The 12,060-nt window shown below is 37.9% G+C and overlaps 1 protein-coding gene and 2 pseudogenes across 1 annotated transcript; 1 reads left to right on the top strand and 2 right to left on the bottom strand.

The window, feature by feature from the left end:
- The first annotated feature begins 5,773 nt into the window (after positions 1 to 5,773).
- On the top strand, positions 5,774 to 9,202 carry LOC120075685 (hydroxyproline O-arabinosyltransferase 1-like). Its single transcript, XM_039029289.2, has 8 exons — positions 5,774 to 6,542; positions 6,892 to 6,959; positions 7,058 to 7,259; positions 7,365 to 7,462; positions 7,573 to 7,642; positions 8,431 to 8,502; positions 8,605 to 8,718; positions 8,953 to 9,202. The coding sequence occupies exons 1-8, from the start codon at positions 6,141 to 6,143 to the stop codon at positions 9,010 to 9,012; spliced, it is 1,086 nt and encodes a 361-aa protein (XP_038885217.1). The 5' UTR covers positions 5,774 to 6,140; the 3' UTR covers positions 9,013 to 9,202.
- A 116-nt stretch (positions 9,203 to 9,318) lies between these two features.
- On the bottom strand, positions 9,319 to 9,717 carry LOC150036391 (flotillin-like protein 4 pseudogene; annotated as a pseudogene).
- A 322-nt stretch (positions 9,718 to 10,039) lies between these two features.
- On the bottom strand, positions 10,040 to 11,125 carry LOC120075686 (flotillin-like protein 4 pseudogene; annotated as a pseudogene).
- Between the last annotated feature and the right edge of the window lie 935 nt (positions 11,126 to 12,060).

Raw genomic sequence — 12,060 nt, 5'->3', positions numbered from 1 at the left:
CTAAGACTGCCTATTATGCTCGCATACTCAGATTGATTAACATCATCACTAGTATTCTTGAACAACTTAACACTAGGGTCATAAGGAGTACATACTGGTTTACATTCAAAGTAATTGTACTTCTTTAGAATCTTTTCTACATAGTGAGATTAGTCTAAAGAAATTTCGTTTTCAGACCTAGTCACTTTTATGCCTAAGATTACACTCGCTTCTCCTAAGTCTTATGTCGAAGTTTGCACTCAATGTAGATTTCACATCAAGTTCGACTCAAAAATTAACAAATCATCTACATACAGAAATCGGATGGTGCAAAGATTATTTTCAACCTTATAGTAGATGCACTTGTCACTTTCATTAATCTTGAAATCTTTAGATAGAATTAGGTTATCAAACTTTTCATGTCATTGCTTAGGAGCTTATTTCAGACCATAGGGAGATTTATCTAGTTTACAAACCTTATTTTCTTGACCATGGACTACAAAACCCTTAGGTTGTTCTATCTAAATCTCTTTTTCAAGTTCACCGTTTAGGAAGGTGATAACTGGTAGAAATGCAAGTTATTATAAGCCTTTTATTTAGAATTATGAAGGCTAACAAGTAGAATATGAGATGATTATACTAAGAAGTCATGTGAAAAATGAGCTTACGTCGATCAACATTGAAAATCTCAGTTAACCCAATATTATGCGTTATTTTACGTCCAAATGTCTATTTTTGTAGCTATCGCAGGAATCGATCGCATGCGGTGAATCCCACCATCGCAAAGGCAATCACATACGTTCGTCGCATGGATGTTGCGGTCATTAACCGCATACGTTCATCGCATAGAGGTTGCGACTATAGAGTAATAATCATAATAGAGGGATGAACGCAAGGTGGTGGAATGCGATGGTACTTCGGAAACTAAGTATGAACGCATACCTTGGGAGTATCAAAAGATGATGTTGACATTTCACCTACCACGCCTTTAGTAGTAGAGATTCAGAGCAGGTCCATCACGTCGTTAGTAGCAAAAATTCAGAGCAGGGCCATTAACATTGTCAGCGATTGAGCCCTATAAATAAAACCTTAGAGCCCAACTTCAAATCATCCGAGCTTCTGCCTTGAGTAGATCCTTGTGATCACAGACAAAAGCGTGAGAAGACATTCTTTGAGAGTTCTTCACTCCTCCAACCATTCCGAGTGACGACCGGAGCTTCATCGAAGATAGATCTCAAAGAGAGACTACTCTACCGCCCATCCATGGCACCACCGGCAGCCTTGACACACATCTAATAGAAGCAAGACATTGCTTACATCTGCCCTCCATCTCTCTTCTATCTTTGTATTGTATTAAATTTTGGCTTAAGACATCAATACATTTTGTGATCAATGCATCTTTTTATTTCCTTCGATTCCATCTTCATTTACCTCTTCTTTATCATCCTTTACTTTCATTGCAATGACTAAGTAAGATTGCTAGAGTATCACATACTTAATCATGCGGCATAGACATATGAAGCTGTAGCAAACCACTGCGCGAGTATAGTGAGCAAATCCTCTTTGCTTAGTGTGAGGCTGTAGCATCGCTTATCTATGAGTAGTCAAAATGCTTATCTATGAGTTAATCAGCGGCGACTAACTGCCTGAGAGGGTAAGTAGTGGAACTCACTGAGAAAAGTAAGCAATGTTCCTAGAGATAGGAATAATCTTATGTCAACCATGTTTAACGTGATCATCTTGTCTTATGAGTGCATCATTCATCATCTGGACATACTTGAGAGAGTAGTCTAAAAACCAGATCTAGACTTGAGAGAGTCAGATTGGATTGCATGAGCAAGAGTAGAGGCTTAGGAATAAGTTTTATTTGCTATTACATAGTGCATGCGCCCTAAAACAAGGATATGGTGGTATGCGGTCACCTTGTTTTATGTAAATTAGCTCGCATAAGCAAGAATAGAGACTTGGACATAAGTCCTATCGACATTTTTGCATATTCATCGCATGCGTCTTAGATAATTGTGTATAGCATGATCGCATAACTTGTGCTGGCTAGGGTTACCCTTGCGATCAAGCTTATTGATGCGGTGAAGTCATCCCCTCCACCATTTTATTTATTTTTCCATGCATCTTATTACGCATTAACAATTGTCGTGTCTCTACCAACTTTCATAGTCATACTTCCATTGCTTAATCTGTTTAGTTAGGAGTAGGAGTAGCGCATAGTCCTTAAACTTCATTATTCTTTTATTCTTCTTCTCAAATACATTACTTCATAACATTTAGCTACAAGTCCCTGAGTTCAACCTCGGATCACCCCAAGAAACTTGCGATCTCGTTATACTTGGCGAGAGAATAAGAAAACTTGTGGCAGGAACGCATGGTCATCGCATAGATTCTTAGAACATATTGCATATCCCTTAGTCTAACGCATGACCAGCGACGCATGGAGAACGAATGCATTTCATAAGATGAATGCATATTTATTTACTCCATTTTCCACGCATCAGAAGGCGAACTTTACATCCATCTGATGTACTCGAGGTTATAAAGGGCAGCGAGAGAGAACAAAACATGGATTGGGGTAATTCTAGTGACAGGGGAGAATGTGTCAAAGAAGTCTATGTTTTCTCTTTGTCTAAAGCCCTTTGCCACTAACCTGGCTTTAAACTTGTCAACTATTCCATCAAGTTTAAGTTTCTTCCTTAAGATCCATTTGCACCCTATTGTCTTACAACCTGGAGGTGTGTCTACTAAGTGTCAAGTTCTATTTGACTCAAAAGAGTCCATCTCATCATTTATGGCGTCTTGCCATAAGTTGGCATCTACAGAGGACAAGACAGCTTTTAAGTCTTATAATCTTCTTTTACATTATAGATCTGGAAGTCATCCCCAAAATCCTTGGCGGTTCTAGTTTTTTTGCTTCTTCTAGGTTCTGGGTCAGCTTCCTCTATAGAGGTAGAGTTTCTAACTAGGGTTAGACTACTGGATCCTGAGCCTCCACTATTTCTCAATTTAAAAGGAAAACTATCCTCAAAGAAGTCGGCATCATTTGACTCAATGATCACTCGTTTTACTAGATCATAGAACCTATAGGCTTTACTATTTATGGCATAACCTATAAAGATGCATTCATAGGCTCTACTAGCTAGCTTTTTTCTTTTAGGGTCTGGAATCCTTACAAACACTAGACAACCCCATGTTCTAAAATATGATAGGTTTGATTCTTATTCTTAAGGACTTCGTAAGGTGGAGTTGTGTTTTTAGACTTTGGTATTCTATTGAGGACATAACACACGGTAAGGATGATTTCACCCCACCAATAAGACACAGCTCCTGAACTAAGTAAAATAGCAACTACTAGCTCAATTAAAGTTCAATTTTTTTCTTTCGGCTTTTCTGTTCATTTCAAGAGAGTAAGATGCAGTCTTTTCGTGTAGTATTCTATGAGAGTTGAAGAACTCATTAAAGTTGTCTGAGTCGTACTCAGTTCCCCTATCACAACGAAGTCTTTTAACCTTTTTATTAAACTAATTTTCTACTTCAGTTATAAACAATTTGAAGACATCAAAAGCATCACTTTTGTTTTTCAGCAAATATACAAAAGTAAAATCAGAGCAATCATCAATAAAGGTAATAAAATATCATTTACTTTTCCTAGTCAAAATGCTATCAAATTCAAATAAATCAGAATGAATTGAATCTAGAGGTATAACTTCAGTTATTATTTCATGGGCAATCTTCTGCAGTTCATGTGACTGGGCCTCCAGATTTGTCATCCGTCATATGGAATTTGAGGTAACAGCTGACAATATATTTTTTTTACCTGGCCCCCTCAGTGCGTATTTTTTTTAAGGGCGTCTCAGACTTCCTTTGCTATCTTCATTGTGTTATAGTAGTCATAAAGATTATCAGTCAAACTATTTAATAAAAAAAATTGACATAAAAAATATTTCTCTTCCCAATCAGTAGTTTTTTTATTTGACAGTAAAGGCCATTACAGAGGGTGGCTGGTTCCAACATTTTTAAGACGTTTCATCTGCCAATTCAGTAATGGCCCTCACAAGCAATAACGACATTATGACATCCGACCTCGGCCGTCCATTCCCTTACGGGATGAGTCACGGATCTCGCTTTCTTTAAGACGTTTCATGGCTCTGCCAAGGTGTGCAAGCAGGTCAACGGTATTGCTACGTCGTCCCTAAGATAAAACAACCCCAAAAAAGGTCTCAATCGAAAATGCATCGTCATTGACTGAAAACTTACACCGTTCAGACTGATTTTCTTTGAAAACGATCAAAACTCAAAAAATGTAAAAGTGGAAAAGATGGTTGAGAGAGTAGAGAGTATTTGTGAAGGAATGAATGAGATGATTTTAGATGGTTGAAGGCTTGTGACTTTTATAGGTGCAAAGAGCCAACAGGAAAAGACGCAAACAACACTTGGTCACAGAACATGAAGATCTGCAAATTGTGTGGAGCCACTGAACGTGCACGCTGAAGACTTGACTGCACTCATCGCGACATGTGGAGCATTTAAAAAGACGTTGTTCCTAGTCAAAATGCCATCAAATTCACATAAATCAGAATGAACTAAATCTAGAGGCATACCTTCAGTTATTATTTCATGTGCAATATTTTGCAGTTCATATGATTGGACCGCTAGATTTGTAATCCGTCATCTAGAACTTAAGGTAACAACTGACAGCATATTTTTTCGACCTGGCCTCCTCGGTGTGTATTTCTTTTGAAGGGCATCCCCGACTTCCTTTGCTATCTTCATTGTGTTGTAGTAATCACAAAGATCATCAGTCAAACTATTTAATATAAAATTTTTACATAAAAAATCTTTCTCTTCCCAATCAGTAGCTTCTTTTATTTGACCGTAAGGAAAAACAACATCTTCTGTTTCCACCGTTCGAAGTTCACTCCTTCGAATCAGAATGGATGGCTGAGGTTGGATGTCATAATATTATTATTGCTTGTGAGGGTCATTACAGAATTGACAGATGAAACGTCTTAAAAATGTTGGAACCGGTCACCCTCTGACGATGAAACTCGACAGCAACGAATAGTCAAGAACCGGCGGTCATTAGAAATATGGAACCTGCAATACAAAAACTCGTTACGAGCTGAATCACAGATCTCGCTCTCTTCAAGACGTTTTGTGGATCTGCCAAGGTGTGCAAACAGGTCAACGGTATTGACACGTCGTCCCCAAGATAAAACAACCCCAAAAAAGGTCTCGATCGGAAATGCATCATCATTGACCGAAAACTTACACCGTTTAGACTGATTTGCTTGGAAAACGATAAAAAAAAAATGTAAAACTGGAAAAGATGGTTGAGAGAGTTGAGAGTATTTGTGAGGAAATGAATGAGATGATTTTATATGGTTGAAGGCTTGTGCATTTTATAGGTGCAGAGATCCAACAGGAAAAGACAAACAACATTCGGTCACAAAACATGCACATCTACAAATTGCGTGGAGCCACTGAACGTGTGCGCTGAAGACTTGACTGCTCTCATCGCGACACGTGGAGCGTTGAAAAAATAATAATAAAATAAAAAATAAATATTAATAATATTTTTTTCCAAAAAAATTAATCACACACGCTCGCCTTGCCACGTCTGACCGGCGACACACGTGACACATTAGTGGGTCTCTCCACTTCCTCTAAAATATGGGTACCCCTTGGGATCCAAATCTAACGTCCATGATGGGAGTATATAAAGGAGAATTTACTTCCCAACTTAACCTGGTATTTTCAAAAGCCATTTTTCTTTTTAAAACTCAATTTTCACCAATATACCATTTGAAGATACCCAAATTGTCCTCATTTTGAGAGGGGAAAAAAGGCAAATAATGGAATTGCATTTGCCCAAAGATCTGAACTGGGCTGCCTCCATGTTTACTTGCTGCAATCCTAGCCGCCGCCTGATCAAAGATCCAAAATTTCATCTTATTATTATATAATTCCACCAGAAAAATAATCCACCTCTCCACTTTAGTCAGCCAATTTCTTCAACAAACTCCCTTCTGGGCGCGACGACTTTTCTCAAATTTGTAATTCCTCCCTTTACTCTGTCTCCGCTTCCACGGGGAGTTTGATGGGCAAATTCATTTGAGCAGAATTCCAGCAAGTTGGAGACGAAGCCTAAAATGGGTTGTGGGAATTTGTTCTTCTTGGTTCTGGTAAGTTTCTCGGTAGCTCTAATTACCTACAACATTATCATCTCTGCTAATGCCCCTCTCAAGCAAGAACTTCCTGGTCCATCAAGATCTTCATCTTCCATTACTGTTGACCCTGTGATTAAGATGCCCATAGATAGATCAAAAACTTCTTCCTCCAAGCGACTCTTCCATACGGCAGTTACTGCCTCGGATTCGGTGTACAACACTTGGCAGTGTCGGATCATGTACTACTGGTTCAAGAAGTTCAAGGACGGACCTAATTCTGAAATGGGCGGTTTCACTAGGATCTTGCATTCTGGGAAGCCCGACAAGTATATGGACGAGATTCCCACCTTCGTTGCTCAGCCTCTGCCCGCGGGGATGGATCAGGTACTCTTTGCTTTGCTTGATTTCTGTTATTTATGGGGTTGACTTTTGAACGTGTACATGTTTTTGCCTCTGGTGCTCTTTTATATGCTTTGAGAATCCAGGGGAAGTGTTTGTTTGTGATTTTGTGATTTTTATTTATGCACTGCACCTGTTTGAAGGAATTCGCCTTAGGAAAGCAAAGGCTCGAATTGAATTTCTGTGATGGTAATGAAATGATGCCAAACGGAAAACGTCTCTAATTGAATTCCGAAATTTCTGTTTTGGTTTTACTACCCTCTCTGGCTTCCATTTTCATGTAGCTGAAGTTGCCTTCTATTAGCTGCTCATTTGTGGTTTGGAACTGTTACAGGGCTACATAGTCCTCAACAGACCCTGGGCATTTGTGCAATGGCTTCAACAAGCGGACATCAAGGAAGAGTAGGAGGAACTTTTTTCTGTTCTAATTGATTAAGGGATCAACAGTGTTTTACTTTGAGTCTAGCCTGAATATGTTTATCTGAAATTATGTTTTGCAGTTATATACTAATGTCAGAGCCGGATCATATTATTGTCAAGCCTATACCAAATTTGTCTAAGGATGGGCTTGGGGCTGCATTTCCATTCTTTTACATCGAACCCAAGAGGTATGAGAGTCAACTTCGGAAGTTCTTCCCTGAGGACAAGGGTCCGATCACTAACATTGATCCGATAGGGAATTCACCTGTTATTGTTGGAAGGGTATGCAGCACCATGCTTCTAAGTGATAACATCGGGATTCTTCTCATCTCTCTCCATTCTGTTTTATTCTTACGTTTCTCTTCTCTTTCGAATAAATTTTGCTAGGAGTCTCTCAAGAAAATTGCTCCCACTTGGATGAATGTTTCTTTGGCAATGAAGAAGGATCCTGAGACAGATAAGGCTTTTGGTTGGGTTCTTGAAATGTAAGCTTTCTTCTTTGAGGTTCATTTTAATCCTTTTTTTCACTTCGTATGGTCTTTTGACTTCTTTTCTTTCATTTTCAATTCGTCTTCTCCTTATATTGTAACTGTAGGTATGCTTATGCTGTTGCTTCCGCTCTACATGGCGTTAGCAACATCCTGTATAAGGACTTCATGATTCAGGTTTTAAGAGAAAATCTCTATTTCTTTATCTTTTTGGTCAGATTATCTTTCTATATACAACATAGCACTTGCATACATTCTCATTGCTGTTTGATATCTTCAGATTGTTTTTCATTCTGGAAATACAACACCAAGCCAGTGATAGATGACATTCATGATCTCGTTCTAGTTATAATCTTTTTGAATATATATATTTGGAAAAAAAATACAAAATACAACAATAATTTAAGTGAAATCTTCAAGATAAACCAATGCAGTATAGGACTCTCGACTTGTTCTTGGTTTTGTTCTAATTCTCAATCACATCATAAAATATTGCATCCCTTAATCAATGACTTCCATTTGGGAGCACCATAAAATTTTTCATTCTCTCATAGATTATTGATGGGGTGGCTATCATTTTAACACTCTATACTACGGCCAAACAACTGAATAGCAAAATAAGATTAAATACTTTTAAATGAATGCAAGTCCAAAAAGATAAAGTGTATCCGGCTATTTTTGAAAAACTTCACTGGTATTAATAGAGCAACAGAGACGGCCATTTATGAAAACATTATCAGCTTGAATTCGGTACACAATTTGAAATCCTTGTGAAAAACTTGTTATCTTATGTTTACTTTTTACCAAACCACATGAGATTTCATCTAATTTCATAGGCATGGTAGGATGTGACGTAGGAAACACATGAACTTATGAAATTTGAGGACTTGACCGTTTGTTTTCCATAGCTATTGATATTCTGATTTTCTCTATTAATTAACTTATTGGACGTTTGCACTTCACAGCCCCCATGGGATACAGAAGTCGGCAAGAAGTTCATAATCCATTATACTTACGGATGTGACTACAATATGAAGGTAACAAGCAAATGTTGGTTATGTGTATATCAGTCCCTCTCATGTATTCTACAGCATGGCTTACCTTTGTCTATGGCTACTTGTTATATCTCTGGAATACAGGGAGAACTGACTTACGGTAAGATGGGAGAATGGAGGTTTGATAAAAGATCATATGATAATGTCGTTCCTCCCAGAAACCTTTCCCTGCCACCACCTGGCGTCCCCGAAAGCGTGGTATGTGTCCTAACTTGTGTCATATAACTATTGCATGTTCATGATGTGGAATGTTTTTTGTCATGTGCATGTGGAATGTTCTTTGTCCTTTGCTTGTCAGATATACAGTTACTATGATTAACTTGGTACAGAAAACGAATTATGATCTAGTAGTTCATAATGAATTTGACAAATTTCATACGGACTAAAATTTTTGTGATAACTGAGACAACATATCCATAAATGCATTTGCAGGTGACACTTGTGAAAATGGTAAATGAAGCCACAGCAAACATTCCTAACTGGGGATCTTAAGAAAGTTCTGTTACGCGTGGTTGAAAAGCATGGAGATCCGGTACTTAATTCAATTCTCACACAATATAAATACGTTTTTGAATATGTATTGATTATCTTGTATCAGATTGGCAAAGGCATAGGCAAATGTATTAAATGTGAAACATTGTTTGGTTTTAGGGCAAAAATAAATATCTAGCATTCTCTTCAATCATCTCATCATGAATATTAGAAAGCTAATACCTATGTCAATACATCATGAATGTTGAATATTTGTTCCAAATTCAATGGCGAAACTCATTAATCAAGCACTTTATGGAATTGAAATATGTAGAATATCTAAGCAGAAATTAAGGTTCATTAAAAATCCTGATAACTAGGGAACAGCCAAGTCGTGGTATAGAAAAGAAAAATTATAGAGACGAAAAGATCAAAACCATTATCCTCCTTATGCTTTCAATTCCGTTTGGCGTCAGGCATGGATTCCATCCATGGCGGAGGAAGCATTCCAGTTTGCTCATGAACTGTTTGAAACAATGGAGGCAACATTTTATAAATGCCAGACACCTCTTTCATAGCCATATTACCAGCTCCTCCTTCCAAACCCTGTCCTTCGCTCCCATTCGTCCACAAGCTAATCTTTGTTTGAAGCCCCTGAATACCACTGGCATTAATGTTGGCAATTTCTTGAAACATCCATCCATTGATCATTAGGTAATCTCTGAGAGCAATGTAGTTGCCACCCAATGCATCTAGCAAGGAGCACAGATACAGTGCTTGGGCCTGTGCCAGTGCCATCAGTCCCTCCACCTCTTTCTTCTTCGCATATAAGTCCCCGTCAGCAGTTTGTTGGCAAGCGTAAAATTCAGCGTCAGCCAATGCCTTTTGTGCCTCCGCTTGTTTCTGTTTCTGGAACAGCTCAGCTTCTGCCTTCTTTTGTTTGTCGTACAATTCTCAGTTTGCCTCTTGTACCTTTTGATGCCAAACCAGGCTGTTCTTGTTGATCAATTTTCATTCACATTTGAATTTCAGTAGTTAGATTTCATGTTTAGGAGTTAGGACTCACCTTAGTTTCGTACTCAACGCTGGCTTTTGCTCAACAATTCAGCCTTCAGCTTCTCAGTCATGGTCAATGCATTCATCTTCTCCACCTCCTCCTGTAACTCTGCCTCTCTCAGTGAGACTGCTTTTGCTGCTTCCACTTCCGCCATCTGTGATCCCTTAGCCCATAATGATTTCTTCTTCGCCAGCTCTGCATTGGCCTCCACCACTTCCGCTTCCCTTGCGTTCTCAAACACCTTCACCTCTGTCCTCACCTTTTATCTCCTCCTTCATCCCCTCCCCCTGTCTCTGGGTCGATATGATCTTCGTCTCAGCATCGATTTTAGCAGCATTTTGAAGCGTCTGCCCTTCACTGGCTTTCGCCCCACTCGCTCCCTTCATCTTGGCGTCAGCGACATCCACTTTGGCCTGATTGGCAGCCTCATGCTGCGTCTTCTGCCCCAAGTAGGAGAAGTATTCATGACCACTCACATCCACCAACTGTTTGACATTAGCATTATAAATCAGAAGACCAAATTGGTCAAGTTCCAACTGCACCTTTCCAAACACCTCCTGTTTAAACTCTTTTGTGCCTTTGAAAATGTCCTCCATGGTCATGGAAGCCGCAAGCACTCTGGTCTCTCCTTCAATGACACCTTGTACAAGTTCATTGACATGGTTGGAGAGCTTGTCATGAGGAGAAATCAGCTTCGCATATTTCAAGAGGCTCTCCAGTCTCCATATCTTTGGAACGTGGACCAATGGTGAAGACAGCAGGGAGAACAAAAGGGAGCTTCTCGGCGCTCGAAGGTGTAGTTGACCGGAGAGAGATCGAAGACGGTGCAGGACTGGCCAGGAAGAAGCCATGCTTTTTTTGCAAGTTTGATGTCGATTCCAGTGCCGGTTATGGCTAGGTACTGTGAGGGCTGTGCTACTTTGTATATCATGGCTGAAGGGAAGAAGAGAAATTGATGGAGTTTTGAGTTTAGTGGGGATGAAAATGGTGGTGGGATGTGATTAAAAGAAAAGGAAGTGTAAACTGATTCAAATGAGCAAAGACCATGACAGTTCGCCCATTACTCGCAACAGAAATTTCAAATCTGCGTGTTCTACGCTAAATCTTTTATTCTAATTCTTTATGTCATACGTATTTCTCATCCTCTTCCTAAAAATTAGGCCCTTTTTTAGTTGAATTAAATCTATTAAAATTAGTTTGAAATTTTATTATTCTCATACATTGTTATCAGCACATTTTGGATACCCTTATGACAAGCTGTGTTATTTGGTTTTGAAAATCATTTACAGAATTTGATTTTCTTTAGATTATTTTTTATTTGTTAAAAAAATTTAATAAATCACTATTTAAAAATAATTATTATTATTATTTTAAAAAAAATGTCAAGTGCATTTATTTTAAAGGTTATGGTCTTCGTAAAATATGTTTTCTATTCTAAATTTTATCTTTTGAATAAGATTATTTTTAAATATCTATTATCTGGTATCTTTTATCATACAATCAAATTTCTTTTATCTTCTAATTTTTCGAATGGATTAGTTTATTGTGAAACCATTCTTAAATACTAGCATATTGTTTTTTAAAATTGCATGAATTTTTCATAGACTTAAACTAAGTTTAGAGCAGAAAAAAATATAAATTTAAATTGAAAGCATGAAAAAGTTTAAACGAATATAAAGTACACCGTCACAATCAATATATGAGTAATATAGGAAAATTGTATGATAAACAAAACCATAATGACTTCAACATTTTTGTAATTACAGATGTAGCATTCACATAGTAATCATATAGAAATCAGATAGTAATCACAAAACAATCTCATAGACATCATATAACAATTAAATTTTCAGATTGAAGTTTTTTTAACATGATTGCAAAAAAGCAAAATCTAGGAACACATGCCTAATTTTTTAATTTTTTTTTATTAAAGTTAATTGTCCCAATAATATACTTCATACTAAGGGGTGTTTGGCTCACCTTGAGATCAGTTGAGTTGATATAATATACCA

This window comes from Benincasa hispida, chromosome 4 (assembly GCF_027475165.1).
Source record: "Benincasa hispida cultivar pf3 chromosome 4, pf3_genome.v1.1, whole genome shotgun sequence".
Classification (NCBI taxonomy): domain Eukaryota; kingdom Viridiplantae; phylum Streptophyta; class Magnoliopsida; order Cucurbitales; family Cucurbitaceae; genus Benincasa; species Benincasa hispida.
The sequence above is the reverse complement of the archived record's forward strand: the minus strand, read 5'-3'. Positions and strand labels throughout refer to the sequence as shown.

What these genes read in the sequence shown, in the direction of transcription:
- LOC120075685 (XM_039029289.2), top strand. Translation starts at nt 6,141, where the DNA reads ATGGGTTGTGGGAATTTGTTCTTCTTGGTTCTGGTAAGTTTCTCGGTA. An exon ending in TTTGGTTGGGTTCTTGAAAT is followed by an intron (nt 7,463 to 7,572) that starts GTAAGCTTTCTT and finishes TTGTAACTGTAG; the next exon opens with GTATGCTTATGCTGTTGCTT. An exon ending in GATGTGACTACAATATGAAG is followed by an intron (nt 8,503 to 8,604) that starts GTAACAAGCAAA and finishes TCTGGAATACAG; the next exon opens with GGAGAACTGACTTACGGTAA.